This window comes from Aricia agestis, chromosome 12 (assembly GCF_905147365.1).
Source record: "Aricia agestis chromosome 12, ilAriAges1.1, whole genome shotgun sequence".
Taxonomy (NCBI): Eukaryota; Metazoa; Arthropoda; class Insecta; order Lepidoptera; family Lycaenidae; genus Aricia; species Aricia agestis.
In genome coordinates this window covers 8,342,388-8,368,029 of record NC_056417.1, presented here as the reverse complement: position 1 = coordinate 8,368,029, position 25,642 = coordinate 8,342,388, and the positions used below count along the sequence as shown (strand labels likewise).

Genomic DNA, 25,642 nt, shown 5'->3' with positions numbered 1-25,642 from the left:
ACGTCATAAACCAACCTTAATTTAACTTCCATTAAATCAACTGAAACATAAAAATAAGTCAAAAACCTTTTAATTTCATAGAAATAAACCTTATTGCTGCTGCGGAACCCTTCATGGACGAGTCAAACTCGCACTTGGCCGTTTTTTTACGTTCTACCTTTCTACAGAAACTCATGCATCTGTCTATGTTCGAAAATCGATTTCACATTAATGCTAGTTTGTAAATAAATGTTCGATAAGTTAACACAACTTTCCAATTATTTTGATAGGTGTTTACTTAGTTTCGTGTGTGAGTGCAAATCGTAATAAATATAGATAGGTGTAAATCAAAACTATTATTATATTATTGAAACTAGGTTAAGAGGATTCCACACCGCCATTTTTTCCATACAAACGTTGTCCCCTGTTTCCTCCCTGGATAATGCTAGTAGAGTTATAATTTTTTTCCTGAATATCTACGGCCACTAATACAATGTCCCTATGTTTTCTTTTTTTTCATAATTTAATTATTAAATAAGATATGAACGTTCAAAAACCTAAAAAAATGGCCAGATTTTCCGCTGTGTTCAAACGTCCAGAAAACAGATTTGGCTAGATTATACAAAAAAAAGCAAAACATATAGGAACACAGCTCAAGCCTTTTTTTAATCTTTAATGAAAAAACTACTTAAATCGGTTAAGTTTTGGAGAAGGAATCAGGGGACAACGAATCGTTGATTTTCTGGATTTTCAGCAGTTGTCTCTATCGCGTTCTGCGGTATAGGCTTGAGGTAAGGGAGACAGCTATAGATATTACACGTACTTTCTTTTCATTTCTCTAGCCCCTGGTGTATCCTCTTAAGGAAAGAATTATTTATATTCTACTAAGCGAGCAGGGGCTGTGATTGGTCGCCACTCGCCAGTGACTTTTTTGCTGACTGTACAGTAAGATATTATGGTGACCATGCTAAATTGAATTTTTCCAGAAAAGGCTCATTTGAAAAGAGAATTTTGGATGAATTTATCTGAACAATGGTATTTAATTAGCCATAACTTGATAAATAGATAAATAATTATAAAATCTGTCTATCGTTTATGAACTGAATAATTTTCGAGATAAAAGCAATATAGTTTACATGGTCTCGGTTAGTCTAATTAGATATACCTACACCGCAATTTCATGGCCCCTGTTATCATCGCCTATCACTGATGTGAAACTGCGTAAAATTTGTTGTCATTAATATCTATAAAATGTATAAAATGCTTATTTATTTAACTGAGAGATCAAAACATGATGTTAAAAGAAAATTAAAGTTTGTATGCCAGAAATAACTTATAAAATCCTAATCCCCAATAATTTTATTTACATATTTACAATCTTCATATATTTACAACATTATTTATTGTCTGTATCTACCAGTCAGAATGAGTTTGATGTGATTACAAAAAGATGTCCTCATGTTTTTGGCTTGCGTCATCGCGTCTTCCTTAAAAAGTAACCACTCCCTTTTGGCCGTCGCATCACGGGGGCCCCAGCTTGATTTTGTTTGAAAAGCTCGTTTTATCGTCTGTAAAATATAAAATACATTATTGATTATATATACCACTTCGAAATTAAAATTCAAATCAAGGCTTTATTCTTTGTAAAATTCCTGTGAATTATATGAGATAATTTATAGTAATTAATACTTAGTATTTCAGATCGCATTCGATAAGGACTCACGTCAAAACAATTTCCAGTTCTATTTTTTCTTATCGCCAGACATACAAATAGTGGCACGAGGATAATTCCAGCGAATAAAATCAGGTATCCTGCAACTGAAAAAAAACAACCTTAAGCTGTAAATTCATTTAAAAAAGTAAACTAAGTTGTGCCGCAAGGTTCCATGCAAGGACCGCTTTTGCTTATTTTATATATCTTTAAATAACTTACCATAACCGGCTGTTGGGTACACATAATAACCACCGAAGACGAGGCCCTCGAATGATATTAATGCGTATACGAAGACAATGATCATCATGGCGGGCGTGATGATGCCCCAGCAGAGCCGCCAGTACATCGACGTCTTGATGCCCAACATGAACTCGATGTCCAGGCACAGGTTCTCCAAACCTTCAAAAAATGAAAATACCACAGTGAATGAAAACATATTCACGAAACACCTTTCACAGATGACAATCAGATGAAGAAATTATATAGATAATTAATATGAATCGTTTATTAAAAATTTTGAACTCTACAATAATTAACAAACAGTGCCTGCCTTATTGCAGAAAAAAGCAACAACAAAAACACTATTATTATGCCTTATTTCCTCTACCTCAATATATTTCGTTTATCATTGCTATTAAAATCTCTAGCATACGAACGAAATTTAATTTTTATAATAATATTATCTTTATGTAGGTAATACGCATGACGTGGTGTATTTTCCCGGCGTCATAATAATTATTATATTTTTTTCCTAGAATATTATACAATATTTAGATACCGTTGATTACAACAAATTTCATTAAACATACCATAAATCCAAAATACGCCAATGATTTCTGCGATGCCACCGAACAAGAGTAAAAAGGTACCACCATAGTAATCCACGATTTCTAGCACATATTGTCCTCCCTGAAACATTCAAGTAAATACAATATGTTACTATTCTTAGAATAGCTGATACTTAACAAGACACTGCAATAGATAATATGAACCAAGAATGTCATATTATAATGCTGATAACTGTACAAATTGGGACAGTATCATTTTTTTCTCACTTATTATTTTGAGCTGTTTCATTCGACAAGATATTATTATCTGTATTAACCAAGCAGCAAAAATATCTAAGAATTCCATGAATACATAAAAATGGCAATAATGTGTCGTACCGGTGTAACAAAGATAAGGCCGACGCCGAAGCCAACAGTGCAGCAGAAGGCAGACACGAAGACGATGGGTGTACGCGGGAAGGCGTCCATCATGAGCGTGTTGATGACCGACAGCAGCGCCACCGCCGACCCCACACCCAGAACTGACATCATCAGAAAGAATAGGACAGAGAACAGCTGGAAAACAGAATTTGCTGGTGAAGAAATAATATAACCGTTTGCTTTGTTATCTAAGGTGATCGTATTTTAGTGTAAAGTCCAAACGGCAAATCGAGACACAAATACCAACATTTGTATGAAATTCTGTGTCTCTTCTTATCATTCTAGTATAGGAGCTTTGGAAACCGTTAATTAAAAGCTTTAGTCATATGAGAATTGATTTTTTTTTTAAGATTTTGTGGTCGCTCCTTGCAAACCGATATTATAGTCAGTGCCACAACATTGCCTACCTGTGGTTGGAAAGTTTTTGCAATGGCATCAGGATAAGAAACGAAGGCTAAACCAGTCCCACCAGAACCGACGACTTGGTTCACTTCTCTGTTGAGCACGTAGGCCAAATTGCCCAAAATACCAAAAATGGTCACCCCAGACAGCAAACTTGTGAATGTGTCTAATGTTGTCACGATCATAGCATCTCTGGAAATAAATTAGGTTTTTAGAATTATCTTTCAGACCATTTCGAACTTCTTATTTTTTGGCTAAAAAGTAGTACCATCGAAGAAATTAATTCATAGGCAGTTGACGTACCTACGTCAATTGGTCGGATTATGTCAATTCAATTTAGCTGTGATAATGTGTCGGATGGATTTGACACAACGCGACCAATTTACGTAGGTCCGCCATCTGTCTATGAATCGACTTCTCTGATAGTACATAAATATTTTTTCTATGGTAGTTCGTACACTTGAAATTATGATTTTCTTGAATATAGGAAGAATTTACCACCTGTAAACATTTTGCCTGAAACTGTTATACGACGAAAACATTATTATTGCGCCAGTTGATACGCCAAGAGAAAAGAATACCTGTGTCACGGCTGCATACCATACCTAAAATTAAAACAAGTTTAGCATTTATTAGTAATAACCGATAAGTACACTTTTATTTGAAAACAGATTTTATGACTCTCTAACTTTTATATGTAAATAATGTAATAGTTTATAGTGTTTACAATATTAAGCTTTTTGCATATTTTTAAAGTTTATCATAATAACATGCAATCCAAATTAGTACAAGTTTAAATATACTCACATCCAACTGAGTAAGCTTATCCCATTGAGGGGTCAAGAAAAATAATATGCCATTCGTAGAGCCGTCTAATAATAAAGTGCTAAAATCGAAATAAATCGTATCAATCATAACATTAAAATTTCGGCTCTTATTTTATGGGATTTTTAAAAATTTTATTAATTTAGGCACTTCCTTTTATATGCTCACCTTATTAATAAAATAATCATAACAATGTACGGAAATATGGCGAGGAAATATGCAGCTTTTCCAGAACTTTTTACGCCTTGCGATACGATGACGAAAATGATCAGCCAAGCAGCAAACAAGCAGAGAGTGAGATACCATATCGGGAGACCTGTGGGAGGGAAACAAAATCTGTCTTTAACGATCAACATAATTACAGAAAATTAAGGCACTTTTTACTCAACAACGTTTTCAGACGAAAGTGACAGTCAATGCCCTTCTCAATAACGTAAAATTTCAAGACATAACTTGTATTTTTATTATTTAAAATTTACTAATAATATCCTAAAATCAGCCAAAGGAAATACTTATTATATTTTCACAATAATTCGTACAGTTATGTATATGTTACGCTCAAAGACCGAAATCGCTCAATGAGCGAAAAAATGGCCCACAACGCGTTGTGGTCACAGTGAAACATACACGACGCGAAATTCGCGTCGTGGCCCTAATGAAAACGGCCACGACGCGTTCTGGCAATCACAAAACGATTTTTTTTTCATCTAACCTACGCGTGTGGGGTATCTATGGATAGGTCTTCAAAAATGATATTGAGGTTTCTAATACCATTTTTTTCTAACCTGAATAGTTTGCGAGAGAGACTCTTCCGACGTGGTAAAATGTGTCCCCCCCCCCCCCCTCTAACTTCCAATGACAAGTCTAAAAAAATATATTACTACAAAAACTACCAACGAAAATTGGTTCGAACGAGATCTAGCCAGTAGTTTTTTTTTATACGTGATGAATGGTAAACCTTAATTTAACTTTCATTAAATCAACTGAAATATGAAAACAAAACAAAAACATCTTAATTTCATAAAAATAAACTTTATTGCTGCTGCGGATGCGGATGCCCTTCATGGGCGGGTCCAACTCGCACTTGGCCGGTTTTTTGAATACTAGGTACGTCCTGTATCCTTTTATAAAAACTACTAGACGTTCCACGCGGCTTTGCTCGCGTACGGCGTAAATTAGATATTTCACAGACAAATTAGTCCACAAAAATATCGTATGTTCCTTTACGTGGTCTACTTCTTATCTGTGCCAAATAACATAAAAATAAAAATAAAAATAAAAATTGCTCCAGTAGTTCGCGAGATAAGCCCTTTAAAATAATTTTCCCCGTTTTTTCCACATTTTCCTCTATTTCTTCGCTCCTATTAGTCCTAAGACGCTAACGTTATAATCGATAAGTGGACTATCTAACACTGAAAGAATTTTTCAAAACGGACCAGTAGTTCCTGACATTAGCGTGTTCAAATAAGCCCTTTTAAATAATTTCCCCCGTTTTTTCCACATTTTCCTCTATTTCTTCGCTCCTATTAGTCTTAGCGTGATAAATCATAAAATATAGCCTAAAGCCTTCCTTGATAAATAGGCTATCTAACACTGAAATAATTTTCCAAATCGGACCAGTAGTTCCTGAGATTAGCGCGTACAAACAAACAAACTTTTCAGAATTATAATATTAGTATAGAAATATGAGTAACTATAGATATAGATTATTTATTAAATATAACATTATTTGATCTTATCTTTTGTAACTTATGTCTTGTTTATTATAAAATACCATTGATATAGCCGACAACGTTACAATATTTAACTTACCAAGCCCATTTTCTATTCCGTCGCTTTGTTGTAGTACAGTTTTTCTGAAAGTTTTAGGTGATCATTAATATCATCTCATCATCACCATGTTTATCATGTTTATCGTCAACATCATCATTATCATTGATTTTGTAAAAGAGTAATTTGACAACTTACACAAAATAAAGTTCAGCGCTGCTTGTTCCATTTTGTATAAGTTCAATTCCGTGAGTCTGGGAAGAGGGCACACATTTTTCCCATTCAGGCCTACAGGCTGCCCAGGGTAGCCGAGATCGGAAGCTCATAACGAGGTAATATAAACATAGAGCTATTATTGACACATAGTACGACAGAATGTACATCGTACCCATTGCCTGTGCGTACCCAGTTCCTGAAATTTCATAGTTTTTTTATGATCCATTCGTAAGTTGCCAATAAATCTGTGAAAAATCAGGGTCTTAGGAGAAATAAAAAATCGAATTCATAATTTGTATCAAGCAAATTTTTATCTAGGTACCTTTCATAGCAGGCGACAGCGCCCACACCTTAGCAGAATTCCTCGAACTGAACTGTCCGATCACACCTTCTAGATAGTACATGGGCTTCCCTATCACCACCAGCACAATGATGTATGGGATGAGGAAGGCTCCTCCGCCGTTCTGGTAGGCGACGAACGGGAACCGCCATACGTTGCCCAAGCCCACGGAGGTGGCGATACACGACATCAGGAACTCTATTTGATTCCCCCACATGGCGCGCTCGGGCTGGTCCTTTTCCGCATCCTTCTTGTCATCCTAATTGAAAATTCAAAAATTTTAAATTCTTTATCTATAATAAAATGGAAAAGAAAACATGAATATTTTAATAACTTTAAAGGTGAGACCGCACTAAGCAATACTACGCGACGGGACACTTCACGTTCCATAGAACTGACGTTTTGTGTCGCGATGCGTCGTAGCCGCGTTGTGCTGCTTACCTCATACGATTTCATACAAAGAATATTTCACCCTGAATGACGTGTTGCGTCACTCCGCTGCAGCGTAGTGTCGCTTTAGTGCGGTCTCGCCTTTAAGGTACGCGCACAGTTTGTCGGTGCGTGCCGGGGCGGATCGGAGCTCAGCGCAGCGCAAAATGCGCTATCGCACACTATTGCCGGGCCGGGTCGCATCGCATTGACGGATTTTGAGTACTTTGGATAGCTCCAGTGTGACCACTCTTAAATCACTCGTGACTCGATATATCAAAAACGTTGCTATATTCTACTAAAATCTACTAGACCGTGTTTTAGCTTCTACCGAAAATTTACCTTTATTAATCAATGTATTCTACGTGGTTGAAAATAAATTAAAACTAAAATGTTTATATGGACTGCCTTCATTATGCATTTTAAATTTTTATATTATTTGTTATATAATATCGATCTTCTATTAAAATTTACAAAAATTTTTGGACTACTAAAGCGTCATTCATTTGACCTCAAATCTACCAAAAAGTGGAAATTTATGTGAAGTGTGGTCACACTGTTGCCGGGGCGCAGCGGGTTTGTCAGTCCTTGTCGGGCCTTGTCGCATTGACGGAAATCCGCTGCACCCCGATACAGTGTGCGATACGCGCATCCGCTTCCATACAAATTGTATGGAGACGGATTTTTGCGATGAGCCCCGGCACGCTGAGCCCCGGCACGGCCTGTCTCAATGTGCTCACTCCTTTAAAGTTATCGTACAGCAAAAGTTTGTGAAATTGCACTAAATCTCTCATTACCTGTTTTGCTTTAATAACATCATCCTTAGTAAATTTTGGCTGATTTATCCTGTAGTTCTCCTGCTTTGTAACATTTCTATTATCTTCACTGTTTGCACAAGGAGTGATTGATATTGATTTCCGGAATAAAGCCAGCGTTCACCGCACCTTCGTTACTCATGTTTTAATCACAGCTAATTTCTTTTACAAAAACAATGGTATTTATTGAGTACCATCCAAGGGTTTTCAACAAGCAGTCACTTTTTAACAGGATCAAGAAGCACAAACTGTTCAACCGTACTTGGTTAACGAACTGTTCTCTCGCTCAGTGACTTCACAACGTAAAACCGCAAGGTAATGAAACTGCTTCACAACGTAAAACCGCAAGGTAATGAAACTGCATTCAAACGTCAAAATATTGATGCTTACAGCTTCAATGATTTAAATCTTTATCTTCAACACGATCTTATTCAACTGCAATAAAAGCAAAACCGTGACTAGCTACACATTTAAATGCTCTTTGTCTTGACGTCGCGTTGGATGATGGGTAGATACTAGATAATATCAACTAACACTGAAGTGTGTTCATATCTACAATGTTTATAAGGCGTCTTTAAAATTGATTATGGTAAACAAATGGTAAACTTGAACATTTAGGTCAAATCGAAGGTTAATTACATTTTACAGATTACTTTTGGCTGTTACGTTATTACTTAATATCTACATTGTTTTATGGAAAATTTTAACTAAGAAGATAACTTTATATAGCATGATTCAAATTATTATAATTATAATGTTACATTTAAATGAAATTTTTGTTTCGTCAAAATTTCAATGGCACTATACTAAAATATGTTTCGGAAGTACTAAATGTTCATCACTGAATAAATGTACATATCTAGTTTATATTTTGTGCTAGGAAACATTTTTTAATTATTAAATTAATGGCGCAAAATATAAATTTAAATTATTTTATATTACCATCCTTTGCAAACTCAACTTTAAATACATTTTTAATGAAAGTAATTAGGTAGGTATAGATTTACCTGATTAGATAAGTGTTTGGTTAGGTTCCTTATTCCTTAACAGAGCAGTTAAGGCGCAAAATATAAATTTAAATTATTTTATATTACCACCCTTTGCAAACTCAACTTTAAATACATTTTAATGAAAGTAATTAGGTAGGTATAGATTTACCTGATTAGATATGTTTGGTTAGGTTCCTTATTCCTTAACAGAGCAGATCGCCTCTGATATGACTTTCCTGTTCACAACACTGCAGTCGATAAAATCTGTCTATCGTTTATGAACTGAATAATTTTCGAGATAAAAGCAATATAGTTTACATGGTCTCGGTTAGTCTAATTAGATATACCTACACCGCAATTTCATGGCCCCTGTTATCATCGCCTATCACTGATGTGAAACTGCGTAAAATTTGTTGTCATTAATATCTATAAAATGTATAAAATGCTTATTTATTTAACTGAGAGATCAAAACATGATGTTAAAAGAAAATTAAAGTTTGTATGCCAGAAATAACTTATAAAATCCTAATCCCCAATAATTTTATTTACATATTTACAATCTTCATATATTTACAACATTATTTATTGTCTGTATCTACCAGTCAGAATGAGTTTGATGTGATTACAAAAAGATGTCCTCATGTTTTTGGCTTGCGTCATCGCGTCTTCCTTAAAAAGTAACCACTCCCTTTTGGCCGTCGCATCACGGGGGCCCCAGCTTGATTTTGTTTGAAAAGCTCGTTTTATCGTCTGTAAAATATAAAATACATTATTGATTATATATACCACTTCGAAATTAAAATTCAAATCAAGGCTTTATTCTTTGTAAAATTCCTGTGAATTATATGAGATAATTTATAGTAATTAATACTTAGTATTTCAGATCGCATTCGATAAGGACTCACGTCAAAACAATTTCCAGTTCTATTTTTTCTTATCGCCAGACATACAAATAGTGGCACGAGGATAATTCCAGCGAATAAAATCAGGTATCCTGCAACTGAAAAAAAACAACCTTAAGCTGTAAATTCATTTAAAAAAGTAAACTAAGTTGTGCCGCAAGGTTCCATGCAAGGACCGCTTTTGCTTATTTTATATATCTTTAAATAACTTACCATAACCGGCTGTTGGGTACACATAATAACCACCGAAGACGAGGCCCTCGAATGATATTAATGCGTATACGAAGACAATGATCATCATGGCGGGCGTGATGATGCCCCAGCAGAGCCGCCAGTACATCGACGTCTTGATGCCCAACATGAACTCGATGTCCAGGCACAGGTTCTCCAAACCTTCAAAAAATGAAAATACCACAGTGAATGAAAACATATTCACGAAACACCTTTCACAGATGACAATCAGATGAAGAAATTATATAGATAATTAATATGAATCGTTTATTAAAAATTTTGAACTCTACAATAATTAACAAACAGTGCCTGCCTTATTGCAGAAAAAAGCAACAACAAAAACACTATTATTATGCCTTATTTCCTCTACCTCAATATATTTCGTTTATCATTGCTATTAAAATCTCTAGCATACGAACGAAATTTAATTTTTTTTTACGAAACTAAATTTAATTTTTTTAAAAAAGTGGAAATTTATGTGAAGTGTGGTCACACTGTTGCCGGGGCGCAGCGGGTTTGTCAGTCCTTGTCGGGCCTTGTCGCATTGACGGAAATCCGCTGCACCCCGATACAGTGTGCGATACGCGCATCCGCTTCCATACAAATTGTATGGAGACGGATTTTTGCGATGAGCCCCGGCACGCTGAGCCCCGGCACGGCCTGTCTCAATGTGCTCACTCCTTTAAAGTTATCGTACAGCAAAAGTTTGTGAAATTGCACTAAATCTCTCATTACCTGTTTTGCTTTAATAACATCATCCTTAGTAAATTTTGGCTGATTTATCCTGTAGTTCTCCTGCTTTGTAACATTTCTATTATCTTCACTGTTTGCACAAGGAGTGATATTGATTTCCGGAATAAAGCCAGCGTTCACCGCACCTTCGTTACTCATGTTTTAATCACAGCTAATTTCTTTTACAAAAACAATGGTATTTATTGAGTACCATCCAAGGGTTTTCAACAAGCAGTCACTTTTTAACAGGATCAAGAAGCACAAACTGTTCAACCGTTCTTGGTTAACGAACTGTTCTCTCGCTCAGTGACTTCACAACGTAAAACCGCAAGGTAATGAAACTGCATTCAAACGTCAAAATATTGATGCTTACAGCTTCAATGATTTAAATCTTTATCTTCAACACGATCTTATTCAACTGCAATAAAAGCAAAACCGTGACTAGCTACACATTTAAATGCTCTTTGTCTTGACGTCGCGTTGGATGATGGGTAGATACTAGATAATATCAACTAACACTGAAGTGTGTTCATATCTACAATGTTTATAAGGCGTCTTTAAAATTGATTATGGTAAACAAATGGTAAACTTGAACATTTAGGTCAAATCGAAGGTTAATTACATTTTACAGATTACTTTTGGCTGTTACGTTATTACTTAATATCTACATTGTTTTATGGAAAATTTTAACTAAGAAGATAACTTTATATAGCATGATTCAAATTATTATAATTATAATGTTACATTTAAATGAAATTTTTGTTTCGTCAAAATTTCAATGGCACTATACTAAAATATGTTTCGGAAGTACTAAATGTTCATCACTGAATAAATGTACATATCTAGTTTATATTTTGTGCTAGGAAACATTTTTTAATTATTAAATTAATGGCGCAAAATATAAATTTAAATTATTTTATATTACCATCCTTTGCAAACTCAACTTTAAATACATTTTTAATGAAAGTAATTAGGTAGGTATAGATTTACCTGATTAGATAAGTGTTTGGTTAGGTTCCTTATTCCTTAACAGAGCAGTTAAGGCGCAAAATATAAATTTAAATTATTTTATATTACCACCCTTTGCAAACTCAACTTTAAATACATTTTAATGAAAGTAATTAGGTAGGTATAGATTTACCTGATTAGATATGTTTGGTTAGGTTCCTTATTCCTTAACAGAGCAGATCGCCTCTGATATGACTTTCCTGTTCACAACACTGCAGTCGAGTTTTAAATACTTAGTATCTTCGAGTTGAAATATTAAAAATGTATTAAACACTCGTGAGTAAGCAACGTCGTTTTATGGATATAATATTATGATGGGGATTAGCGAAAAGATTGAACATTGATATTATAGTTTACGACTTAAGTTATACCTACATATACCTACTCCACCTACTTGACTATTCTAATACTTATGTAACTACTAACATCAAACATGCTTGAGTAAATTACATATTTTATATAATCACTAGCGGCCCGCCCCGGCTTCTCACGGGTATAAAATTTAGGGTAGATGGCAATAAATTAATAATGAATACAAGTCAAAACTGCTGAATCGATTTTAATAATTTTTTCAGTGGCTATATATTTTAATCCCGATGTGAAGCCGGGCCACAAACATGGCCACAAACATGTTTTGGTCGCAACCAAAATTTTGTAGGGTTACAAAATAACGTTCTTCAAAATTAACGATTTAAAAGTTTTGTCAAAACTTCTTTACAAAACATAGCTGCGGACAAGTTATCGAAAGCCTAGTAATTTATATTTTTGTGTTCTAAGGTAGCGAAAATTGAAATTGCAAATCTATTGTGAGCGCTATACTTTAATCCGTTGTCTGATTGCCATAACACAAGTTTTTACTTAGCATGGGATTAGACGACGTGATGTACGCTACCTAGCTTTTATACTATTGTATATTATTGTATGCTTAATAAAGAATAAAATATAAAGAATCCTTAAACTAACACAGAGTTTGTGCAAATTGGTATGAGAATATCCCTAGGAGATAAACTTTTAGACGTCATAATTTAAGCCTTATTTTGCCCACGCCTAAATTATGAACCGTATTAATTTTATGAAAGACTTCAATTCCTTTGATCACAGTTGTTTAATACTTTTAAATTACTACTACTAAACGGATTGTTAAAGCCTTAATTAGGTACCTAGTTGAGTAGTGAGTTTCATTGTAAGTAAGTATATTGCAGGGCAAGTTTGAAAAACCCGGTATTTTTTTCTGAAAGGAAAAAGGATATTCTGGATGAAGGATAATAAAATTAATGTGATGTAAAGACATTATAAAAATTTATTTACACTGTATGGTATCATTAACGAATTTTCATTTGTATTTAATTTACTAGTCAATGTATTGTATCACGCAATGGCAGGCCTGTCCCACTCGCGCGTGTAGGTATCGAACAGTAAGTACCCCTCTAGGGGGGCAGATCACTAGGGACTCACAAGCGAGCGGTGGCGCACGCGCAAGATTTTATCGTCGCATATATCTACGTACTGATTTAACCGCTGTGACAGAATCGTTATTAATCTGATAAATATGAACAATTGAAAAAAGGTAAAAGAAATATTACAATAAGGTAATTTAAGACTTTAAAATACAAAAAAAAAAATACACAAATATAGCAAATAAACAAATTTGTTTCAAACAAACCACATACTACACAGAAATAAACACAAGTTACTATGTTTAAGTTCTAAAAAATTCCTGACCAGCTCCTGCACTATCATGGAATATAAAACTGTTATAAAATATAGGTTGGGTTACTAAAAATTGATTATCACTATAAAAAAAGTTTGCTATTAGTAGCTATAGTAATTAAAGGAAGATTAACTATTTTATTTTCTAAAAGGTGACAATCTTAATTTCGTCAGAAAGGGTACCTCTTACGCGATAGAAAGAGAGCGCACATGTAGGTAAATATAATTGCAGGCACCTAGCACTGCGCGGTCGGAATTTGAACTTTATAGTATCGTAGCATGAGTCGTTATTTCTTTAAACGGGTTTCGCGAGTGGGAATTCTGTTGGTACTACTAATATAATATATTCTGTGGCAATGGTCGATTTGATACCAGATACAGAACATAGTACAAAAACTTTAGTTAATTTTAAATTACCAGCATTCCTTGATTTCTTTTAAACTTACATCAAACTATATAATAGATAAAAAATAAATAAGTGAGATTATTTCGAGCTATTTTAGTTCATTTGTCCGTCTTGTCTATTTCCTTTTAGTCAAGTAGTATGGTCTTATAAATCCATGCTAGCTACAGTTGTTACTATAGTAATAACTAGTAATAAGTTAGGCTTTCTTAAATAGAGCGTAGATAGAACTCCTAACCTTCAAACAGATAATAATATCTTTGGTCTTCACTGAATGTATACTCATTTTTATAACAAAATATTACTATCACTTTATACATAATAGTCTTACTGCCGCACTCAGAGTGGAACATTGTAGTAGGGGAGGGGAAGGTGCTAATTTTGTAGTTACTCGAGCGTCATGGAGACCTAGTTTGTTTTTTATATTAGGTAAAAGTGATAAAAAAATAATAAGAGCGTTTTTTATTTTAGCGGTGGGTTCAGAAACTGCGGCCATTTTAAAGTTTTGATAAAGAAAATATATTCAGAAAATTGCTTATTTCGGTCAGTTATTATTATATTTTAGACAACAAGAACTAAATCATTTATTTTAGTGCAAAATAAAATATCTGCGAAGCTTAGTTAGGAAAATATGAAGTTTTATATTTTAAAATGTCCCTACAGGCTTACCTAACCTTTGAATCGTCAGTGCTTTATATAGAAGCTTCTTCGGGGTATACTTAACATCCTCTGTCTTAATCTGACAAATCCGATGACATTTCAATATTAAAAAAAAAATTAACCCACCACGTGAGAAATCTGATTTCTATACCATTATGACTAGACACATGTCGGAAGCCTATACAAGCTTAATCTGACACGCTCGAGCTAGTCCCGAAATCCCCTCTTCCCCTCCCCAACTATTGGTGAAATAGTTAAATGTAATTAATTCAAAATTTTGGCATAAGCCCCATACATTATCTGTCAAACTCTTCATTAAATTTAAGCTTAATCATAATTAAGTATTTCTAGTACGGCGGATATGTCTTTAGCAATTCGGTTATTGTTGTTAACGCCTAGGTCAGGGGTTCCCAATCTTTTTCAGCCTGCGGCGCAGTTACACGTCACAATATTTTGTCACGGCGCTCTACTCTACCTATTACAAAAATATACATACTTAAATAAACACCTTTAATGATTGTAGTTAGGTTAAGCAGGTAAATAATAATAAACAAATATTAAATCATCTGCCTGCTTTGCAGAATTAATATTTTAATTTTATTTTATAATATTTGTGATTTCGGATTATAATGGAGGAATGAGGATCGACTCACGGCGCCCCACTTGCCTTTCCACGGCGCACACTTTGGAAACCCCTAGCCTAGGCGATTAGCGACAAGTTTAATGTGTTAGTCATTTATACCATATCCTTATTAATATATAATAAAATTTATGTGGTATATCTTAAACAAGCTTACTGACTTTGTTAAGTGACTTTGCCATCGTATCAATACAGCATTTTTTATAAACTATCCGATAAATACCTATTTTTTAATAACAGGCAGAAAGTAAAATTCCAATTTAAATAGAAGAAAATATGTACAATAGAGTTTGGAGCTATTAACATGTCATTAATACAATTATTATATTTGATATTTACAATTTTAATGTAAATTTCACCAAGGCTTGTTAAAGATATTAAAGCTCGTTAAATATAATATTATATTTTTTGTCCTTTATGTACTTACTGTGTGTTCGCCAGAACTATCCTCTTAGTCAAAATAAATTCGCTCGTTTCGATAGCGAAGTTAAAAGTCAATAAATAATAATGTATGAGATTTGACGTAATGCATCGCGAAGTGTCATGGCGCTTGCCTTCGTCAAATACCATAAGCTTTGTCCACACTGTGCCTTTTTCTGTTCGTCAAGGGCATGCGCTATAGCGCAATTAACAGCGAATGTGATTCACGCCCGCGACGCATACGCATCTGACCGTATCCAAAAAACAAAAATGACAATGTTGGCGTTGCGTTCGTTGACGTTTTCAATTATTGAATGCGCCAAAACGAAAGTTGAATGAAAGAAGATGACGAAAATTGAAGACGAAAGCGCATAATGTGGACATAGCTATATTACGGTTTTGACACCTAACTTCGCTATCGAATGCATTTTGACTATGGCTAACCCCACATTGACGCGAGCGCCGCGAGCTTGCCGCAAGCTCGCTGCATAAGGGTCAATTCAGACCGCAACGCGATACGCGACGCGTAGATGCATTTCTAAATTTAAAAACTTGCACTTTGCACTGAATTTAATTGAAATGAATTGAAATGAAGTCTTTCATTGCAAATCTGTCAAATCCATACAAATTTAGAAATGCATCTACGCGTCGCGTTACGGCTTGAATTTACCTCTCGCTCAACCGCCCGAGGGACGCGCACGCCTAATGTGGGGGACGCCTTAAGAGACAAATATAACATTTTGATAAACAATTAACTTTAACAAGCCCTGGTAAAAGAGACATCATCTCACTGCGTTGTCGTTATTGCTTATGTGAATTCCCCGCATTCACTAACTTAACTAATAAGGTAAATACAAGAGATATCGAACTACGCTCGACGCCTATATCCTCCGGTCAGAATGGAGCAAATGTGTTGGAAGGCCGACTTTCTCATTTTGTCGGCCTGCTCCCACGCGTCCTCCTTGAACAAGGCCCATTCCCTCTTGGTCTCCGCATCACGAGGTCCCCAAGTAGATTTCGGTCGGAAAGCTTTCTTCACCGACTGGAATAGTAAGGTATATGTGAATTACTCCCTTGGTCGCTCATGAAATTTTAATATGTGACACCGTTTCACCGTTTGTTTTTAATCGTTCCACTGATTCCTAATATCGATGTTAAAATTATATGGTTATCTACTCTGAATATTTATTATGTGGTTAATTTTTATTATAAAGATCATTGGATATCTTAAGTCTATTTCCTAATTCATTTATCGAATTTATACTTACTTCTGAAAATTTTCCAGTTTTGTTCTTGTTGATTCCAATAAATATGCACACTGGAACCAAAATAATACCGGCAAACAGCATTAGGTATCCAGAAACTGAAAAAAAATATCTATTTAGTTTTTTTGGACCTTGGAGATACTTTAGGACTGGGGCGTTCTGCAAGGTACCATTTTATGACTTTTTCGAACAAGCTTTATGAATTCAATATTGATCATGTTCACAAGAACTCAAAATTGCTAAAAGTAGGTCACATACGTTTATCATATTTATATATTTTTTTTAATATATGGTATATATATAATAAGATATGGTAAATATTTTTATTATATAAAAATATTTACCATATCCTGCCGTCGGATACACGTAGGTTTCGGCGAAGACGAGAGCCTCGAATGATATGAGCGCGTATATGAAGACAACGATCATCATGGCGGGCGTGATGATGCCCCAGCAGAGCCGCCAGTACATCGACGTCTTGATGCCCAACATGAACTCGATGTCCAGGCACAGGTTCTCCAAACCTTTAAAGGATATAATGTAACTTTATATAAGAATAAAAGAAGCTGATTTGATTGCTGACAGATTTTTAAAAACGGTAAATAATTTTAGTGGCAGCAGTGGAGCGATAAATGTAACACTAAAAGTAGCAACCATATTAGAAAATAAATGATATTTCCTTTCCTTTCAAAAAAACAACAGTTACAATAATATACTATTACCGTAAATCCAGAATACGCCTATGATTTCAGTGATACCGCAGAACAGAACCAGGAAAGTACCACCATAGTAATCGACGATTTCAAGGATGTATTGGCCACCCTGGAAATGGTTAAAATATTATTAGGGTCTAAGTTGAAACTATGAAAGTTGTTTAAACTATTTTGAAAAGTGTTGAGACGTTCTCTTTTTGAAGCTTGCAGATACACCTCTTGAAGATATTATATTCATTCACGATAAAACAATTGCAACACAATATTTAACAAAGTTCACTTACAGGAGTGACGTAAACGAGGCCGATGGCGAAGCCGATAGTGCAGCAGAAAGCGGACATGAAGACGGTGGGTATACGCGGGAAGGCATCCATCATGAGCGTGTTGATGACTGACAGCAGCGCCACCGCCGACCCCACACCCAGCACAGACATCATCACGAAGAAAAGTACCGAGAACAGCTGTAATGGACAATGGAAAAGAGGATTGTTGGTAGTAGCCAATGATGAAAAACTCAAAGCAGATATGTTACTACCGCGCGCGTTGTGAAGATTCAAATACGGCCCAATTGGGCCGTCTGTTATTTAGTCTGCATCGAGTGCAGTCACGAACGTGCCGCGTCTTGTCTTACTAAATAAATTGAAAATGACGTCGTGCGTGTTTCGAAAATGTACCAATTATGACTCAAAAGAAAACAAAACATTTGGAATCTCTTACCACATGTCTTGATTGCAATAAATACCTCAATTATTTACATTTTCAATTATTTTTTCGAACGATCTGGAAAAAATCGAATTTTCGTCATAGCTGCGAAGAATGAGACAGCGATACGATTCGACGTTTAAAAATATAACTGTCTCTTTTATGTAAATGGTTTTTCGTATCTTTTGTTTCACTTAGCTTTCAAATTTGTCAACGTTTGCAATTTTGAATTTGAAAATTGTTCGGAAGAGATTTAAGCCGGAAAATAGTATGGACGTAACAGATCTGTATAAGTAGGTACAATATCATTGGTAGTAGCTATACTGTTTGGCGTGCTGTTTAGTATATACATGTCCTAAATTATAGTAGTTGAGGAACTACATAAGAGACTCAAATTAAATTCGTATAACTAAAATACATATTAAGTCTTAAAATTGCAATCTTCACTAAAACATAAAATTCTTCCAATAGAAAATTAATTGGATAATCCAAAAATGCGCCAAAAGGTTAACAGCAAACCGAATAAATTAAAATTGTTCCGAAGAATGTTTTTGTGGATAATATAATAATATAGTACTTAGTAATTGTATTACCTGCGGTTGTACTTAGTAATTGTATTACTATACCTGCGGTTGGAAAGTTTTTGCAATCGCATCTGGGTAGGACACGAAGGCCAAACCAGTCCCACCGGAGCCAACAACTTGGTCAACCTCTCTGTTCAGGACGTGCGCCAAGTTACCCAAGATACCGAAGATGGTGATACCGGACAGCAAACTTGTGAACGTGTCTAAAGTTGTCACGATCATAGCATCTCTGAAAATAAAAATTTTAAATTAATTATAAAACAATCCGTTCTGCTCTTATTTAGTATCCCAATAAGAATGTGGTGAGATGTTAATGTAAAAAGTTTTGTGGTTTATCTTAATTCTAAATATGGACATTTTGCATCCTAAATATGATTAAAATGAAGTTAATATCATTAAAGCTTCATTACCTGTATACATTTGATCTGAAGCCGTTGTATGAGGAGAACATGATGATAGCACCGGTACACACACTCAGCGAAAAGAATACTTGAGTCACCGCAGCATACCACACCTAAAAATACGTAAAAATAATTTCAATAATTTTACACACGAAGAAAAGAACAATTAATAACCTCGCAAAAACTGCACACAAAACATTTTTAGGAGATGAAACAACGTAAAGACGGTTAAAACTGGAAGAAGGAATTTACTTACATCAAGTTCTATCAATTTATCCCATTGCGGTGTTAAGAAAAACAAAATTCCGTTTCCAGAGCCCTCCAAAAGCAGGGTGCTGAAAGCACGTAATATATGTTTCATTATTATGAAGGCCACAGAAAACATCTAAAACACCAAAACTTCTAAGTTAATACTAAAACGTTTTTAAAATATTTTTATATCCATTTACCTTATCAACAAGATTATCATGACAACATAAGGGAAGATAGCGAGGAAGTATGCAGCTTTTCCAGAGCTCTTGACACCGCGGGAGACAATGAAGAAAATAATAAGCCAAGCAACGAACAGACAAAGTGTGAGGTACCATATGGGAAGACCTTTAAATAAAATAAACAAAATTAGATTATTGATAGAAATGAAATCACAACAAAACTTGAATTCATCAAGAACAAGTCTATTAAATAAATCTTGAACTTACCAAGTCCTCCCTCGATTCCGTCGCTTTGCTGTAGCACAGTTCGTCTGAAATAGAAGATTTTCATGAATTCATAATCTATATATATAAAAATCAAAGGTGATCTATCAACGCACAGCCCAAACCACTGGACGGATCGGGCTGAAATTTGGCATGCAGGTAGATTTTATGACGTAGGCATCCGCTAAGAAAGAATTTTGATAAATTCCAACCCCAAGGGGTTCAAATAGGGGATGAAAATTTGTATATAATAATACTTCTTAACGCGAGCGAAGCCGCGGGCAAAAGCTCGTAATCAATATTATTACTATAAGATTTGAGAAAATATATGTGTATAACCGAAGCAAACATAATAATATTATGTTTGTAGTATATTTATCTAGGACCTTGTTATTTTAACCATAATACAAAGTATAACGTTTGACTCACACAAAGTATAATTCGGCACTGCTTGTCGCATTAAGACTATCGTCGATTCCTTCTACTTGGTCAGCGGGTACACAATTTTCCCATTCCGGCAGACACACTGCCCAAGGCAATGTGGCTTGGAAGCTCATCACCAGGTAGTAGAGACATAGAGCAATGATTGATACATAGTAGGACAGAATATACCCACTGCCCAATGCCTGTGCGTAACCCGTTCCTGAAATTAGTTGTTGATTATTACTTTTTGGCTTTTTAGTTTGACACGCCTTTAAAAATCTAAAAACTTAACAAAAGTTAAGAGAATTGTACATAAAAATAATGCCCTAACACCGGTATGATCAGTTTCTTTACTTTACAGATTTCTTACCCTTCATAGCAGGCGACAGCGCCCACACCTTAACGGAATTCCTCGAACTGAACTGTCCGATCACACCTTCTAGGTAGTACATAGGTTTTCCTATGAGTAGGAGTACAATGATGTATGGGATGAGGAAGGCTCCTCCGCCGTTCTGGTAGGCGACGAACGGGAACCGCCATACGTTGCCCAAGCCCACGGAGGTGGCAATACACGACATCAAGAATTCTATCTGGTTTCCCCACATGGCACGCTCGGGTTGGTCACCTTCCACATCTTTTTCAGGAGCCTGCAAAATTTTTATTTATATAATCAAATTTTATTTGTATACAAAGTAATAGGGATGACGACAAGGTTAAAGATTAACATTTTTTTTAATAAAATAAAGACACAACGATAAAAAATAAGTATTCCCAAAATTTCAGCTTCATAACCTATGTATTTTTTTTTGTTATGAGCCTTCATAGTTGGATAGTCAAGTCGATTATTATTGAATAAAATTTCATAATTTTTATATACCATTCAGTAATCGGTAAGCTATGCAATTTATTACAATTTTTCTGAAACCACTTTCATAAACGCAATATTTAACATAGCTATCGAACAAAAATCTTCCCGCGATGCGTAAAATCTAGCTAGTTGACAAAATGTAAGAAGCTAGATTAAGCTAACTATGAGTTAGCTAGCATTTTGTTTGGAGCGTTTTGGGAAGGTCTATTTTATGTGAGCTTTAAATTTTGACATTTTGGAGAGTTTTTAAGCTATCAGAGTCATTTTTTCACCAATATTTCTATTTTTTTAAGGGTCTTTTACTTACCAACCAGAAAAATAACATTTGTCGTCATGCCTATTGCATACAATAATACTTCAGGGTGAAGTCGTAGGGCTGAAAGAGTCACTTTTGAATTTTATATTGTTTCTATGAGAAATGCCCTAACGTCATGAATTTGCCCGTACAAACATTAAAGTATCACTTTGTTTTGTTACAGCCTGCATAATATTATCAAAATATGAAAGAGTTCAATTACCTTTCCATTGTTTAAGTCTACTGGCGCACTCATCACAGCCGGCTGAGTCAGGCCAGGGTTTATTGTCATTTTACTGCCGTCAACACCATTTGTCTCCGGCTCATCTGCTGCATGACCATTAGGCGTACCATTTTCTTCTGCCTCCGCTTCATTCTCCTGTTTCTCTGGTGTTTCTGGTGCTGGTTCTGGACTTGTTTCTGGTTCTTTCTCGAAGGACGGATTATCTTGTCCTCCATTTTCTACCCCACTATCACTGGGCCCTCCAGTGTCGATTGAGTCACCAGTTGGTACCTCCTGAATATCAGTAAAGAAAAGAAAATATAGATAGAGATTATAATATAACAACTTCGTTAGTAGTACATACAGTCTATAATGTTTAGTCTAGTTAGTATATGCCGCATAATATGATGGACAATAAAATTTTACACTACATAAAATAGTTTTACTATTAGTAGTTACATCTTAATGTCCAAGAGTTAATGGCTCACGAGTTTCATGCTATCGTTTCGAGATTGTTAAATACATTTTAATCATTACGTTTCAACCAAAATGGATTGATAGAAAAGAAAATAACTCCTGAAAATACGTGTACACTACTACCAAAGAAATTAAAATGTTATTTGAAATTTGAAACATAAAAAATGGGTGTGGATTTTGTATTTCGCTTCTTTATTGCACATTTCAATAGCAAGCAGTAATAACCACTCATAGTCTCATATTAAGCTTGAACCAAAACTGTATAGAGCTTGTTCTAGGTATTTAATAAACAAAACTGCAGACTACGAGTAGCTAGTAATAAGTTTTATCATACGATAGAATATCTAATTATCACTATATATATTACCAGTCCCAGATACTGGCCACGTGAAAGATAAGATCTATATACATTTCGGCTTAATAATAACAATGTATTCATTCAGGGTCTACGGTAATTTTATAGCCAAAACATGTACTAATTCTGTAAAAAAAAACAATTACTTTTAAAAGTTTTGAAAAACATAAAAAAGTACAGTTTACCAATTAAAATTTAGAGTTATTCAACTTATTGATGAGAGAGCGGTGATAAAGCGCTCTACTTTTGTATTGCAGACGGCTTAATTCCTCGTTTTTTTTTTTATTTCAAAGAAACTAAGTACTTAGATATTATAGAGACACACGGAGATATCCACAAATACACAGGTATTTCTAAGTACATGATACACTACTGAGGTTTAGCCTAAGGTTTTATCTATGTGAAAATAAGTTGTGGCTGATCGTTCTGGGATCATACTCCATCAGGTATTTGACTGTCTTTATCTGTTTTTCGTTCGCTTTTTGGAGAATTCGGCGTATCCGTGAAAATGGTAGAAAAAAAAAGCAAAAATTTAAGATGTGTTTAGAAAGAAAAAGACCACTGAGGTACAACATTCAAGTAATCACCCGAATTAGGCTGCGTTTCCACCAGAGATGTGTTGCGAGGAATGTGTTTTAAGATCCAATAGCATCGCCGCGCTGAGCGATGTCATGGCAAGCTCACGTCACTGCAAAGCGAATCTATTGGTTCTCAAAAACACACAAACACATCTCTGGTGGAAACGCAGCCTTAACATCGGACTATTTCAGATACGTAGTAACACGAAATGCGACAAGCTCTATCTCATACTAAATTGAGATACTACGTCCGTTCTATCAGTGGTAAAAAGCTGCATTATTTGCAGTCTTCATACTTTTTTTTACTACAAAAATTTGTGTATCGCGCTATATGTTTATAAGCCTGTTGTAGGACGAATTTCACTCGGATAAGACATAATATCTTTAAATGTTAATTTGTGACCTAAGGATATAATCATTAGTAATCTTGAATTAGATATACGGCTTATTTTAATCTATGATAATATTAATTGATAATCGTATCTATAATTTAGATACGCAATTCCTCAAATTTTTATGTAATAGGTACCTACGACTTTTTTAATAAATATATTTATGTACCTACTACCTGGAAATATACTACTTTTGTTCAATGCAGAGTTATTCTAATTTCTACCAACCTTAATAAGTCATTTCGTCGTTTTACTTCGTTAAAGCTTCGATTTGGTTACAATTGCTGTAGAGGGAATGAACATTTTTATTGTAAGAAAACTAACGATTTGTAGGGTCTCCTACCTTAAGTTGACGTGACTCTCTGTCCGCCCGTCTGTCTACCTGTCTAGGCTGTTTTAGGCGAACCATTGGCAAAGTATCAACGAATTCCAAACACACAAAAAATAAGTATCAAAATAGCATTAGCGTGATTTTTTGTAGAGACGCCAAGGCACCAAAGTACAGAGCCCTTCGTGCACGAGTCCGATTCGTAATCGGCGGGTTAGTTTATCATTTCTATTTTCATTTTCTTAACAATGTTACCGGAAATAACATACATTACGAGCCTTTTGTCGAGCATAGTCGTGAAAGTTTTATCACTCGTTTGATAACATGGCTCGTGTAGTATAGACATAAATAATGATAGACACAAAGTCAATCCATTTGTAGTGTTTTCGTTTGAATGGAATCTCGAATACTTGATTATGTTATTTATTTATTTATACTTTTTGCACAATGTTGGTACATAGGCGGACTTAATGCCAAATGTCATTCTCTACCAGTCAACCTTTAGGCTGCTTTAGGTGTTCAGAAACAAAATTGTGTAGGTGCCAGTAGTGCGAGAGGATGTAAAATGTTATGTTTTGTTACTGTGCGATTTTTAATCAAACTGAAACTAGAGAGAGAGTAGAGTATCTCTACAATAATTATTATGCATATCACCGTTTCGGAATCTTGGTCGCCTTAAAAATATGTTTTATTAATAAAGTTTTTCCTCTTTTGTGTCCATTGCTTAAACTATACTATCTTAACAGTTTATACCCTTTCAAGGAAACTAGTCTCTAGTTTTTTAATCCTTTTTAATACGTTCATTATCGTAACAATAAATAATACTTTCCTTGGGTATTGATAGCATTCAATCTAATGCTTAATATGCTACAGTTTCTAAAAAACACAAGTTCACCCTTTCAAGGATATTACTATCTATTAATTACTATTTTCATACTTCTACTATCGTAACTAAACAATACTTATCTTGTGTACATTAAAATGTAATCCTTACCATGTTATTGTCCAAAAAGCACAAGTCCAAACACACGAAGCTCTGAACACGGAGTGGAGGGCAGGATTACCTCCCCACCGTTTATATCATCACATTCACCATCCTCCACAATCTACATGACGCTTCAGATATCACTTATCAACACCGAAACGTAACAAAAAATGTGCTACACGAAATTATACACAAAACACTGATTATTTAAAACTTAAATTCCCTTAAATAGAGTATAAGAAACTCTTACAATGTCGTCCTGTCTGTCTGTCTGATGTATGTGATTGAAGAATATATTGTTTTATGACCTTTTGTTAACTATTTATGTAATTTCATTAACCGATCGCTCTCACCATTGAGAAGGTAATGAATAGAAAAGTAAAAGCAGTTTACGTACAATAATGTGATGTTGACTAACAATTGAATGGCTTTAACACCGCGTAAAGTAAGGAATGCTGTTTTTATTAGATTCATAGATTTTTATTTAATGTTTACAAAAGTAGCTTATTAGTATAATATACTCGTATTGACTTTCAAATCTACTGAAACCATAACCCGACTAGGCAAATTATATGCATGATCGTTGGTCAGAAACGTTCATCATAAAACGTTTTTTCCCTGTTTATAAAATTCTAACTAGTATTCATTTTCTGAATGATAAGAGATAGGATTTTTCTTTGAGAATTCAAGGACAGATGTCCTCGTACAACATACCAATAAAGATAATAATGATGACTGTCTATCTTGGAAATTATATTATACAAATTATTATTATCAGGCTGTAAAATACCGACATAGAATAATCATGCACGTGGACTGTGAAGATTTTTATTTAAATATCAAATTAGCTAAGTCAATATTATCGACCATGATATACGACCGGGATTATATACCGGTATATGTAATGAAAGTGTCAACAGTTAGGTTGTTTACTCTGGTTGACCGTCCACATCTTACACGATACC

At 34.8% G+C, this 25,642-nt stretch overlaps 1 protein-coding gene across 1 annotated transcript; it reads right to left on the bottom strand.

Moving 5' to 3' along the window:
• Positions 1–1,346: 1,346 nt before the first annotated feature.
• Positions 1,347–24,837, bottom strand: LOC121732702. The gene is made up of 30 exons (XM_042122656.1): positions 24,687–24,837; positions 21,563–21,856; positions 20,547–20,823; positions 20,183–20,396; positions 19,757–19,800; positions 19,508–19,655; positions 19,315–19,393; positions 19,068–19,171; positions 18,700–18,886; positions 17,656–17,832; positions 17,381–17,480; positions 17,003–17,182; positions 16,662–16,756; positions 16,273–16,435; positions 9,803–9,982; positions 9,638–9,687; positions 9,370–9,437; positions 7,681–7,768; positions 6,437–6,713; positions 6,097–6,310; positions 5,941–5,984; positions 4,297–4,444; positions 4,111–4,189; positions 3,805–3,908; positions 3,309–3,495; positions 2,860–3,036; positions 2,503–2,602; positions 1,913–2,092; positions 1,703–1,797; positions 1,347–1,547 (listed from the first exon to the last, which is right to left on the bottom strand). The coding sequence occupies exons 1-30, from the start codon at positions 24,687–24,689 to the stop codon at positions 1,380–1,382; spliced, it is 4,224 nt and encodes a 1,407-aa protein (XP_041978590.1). The 5' UTR covers positions 24,690–24,837; the 3' UTR covers positions 1,347–1,379.
• Between the last annotated feature and the right edge of the window lie 805 nt (positions 24,838–25,642).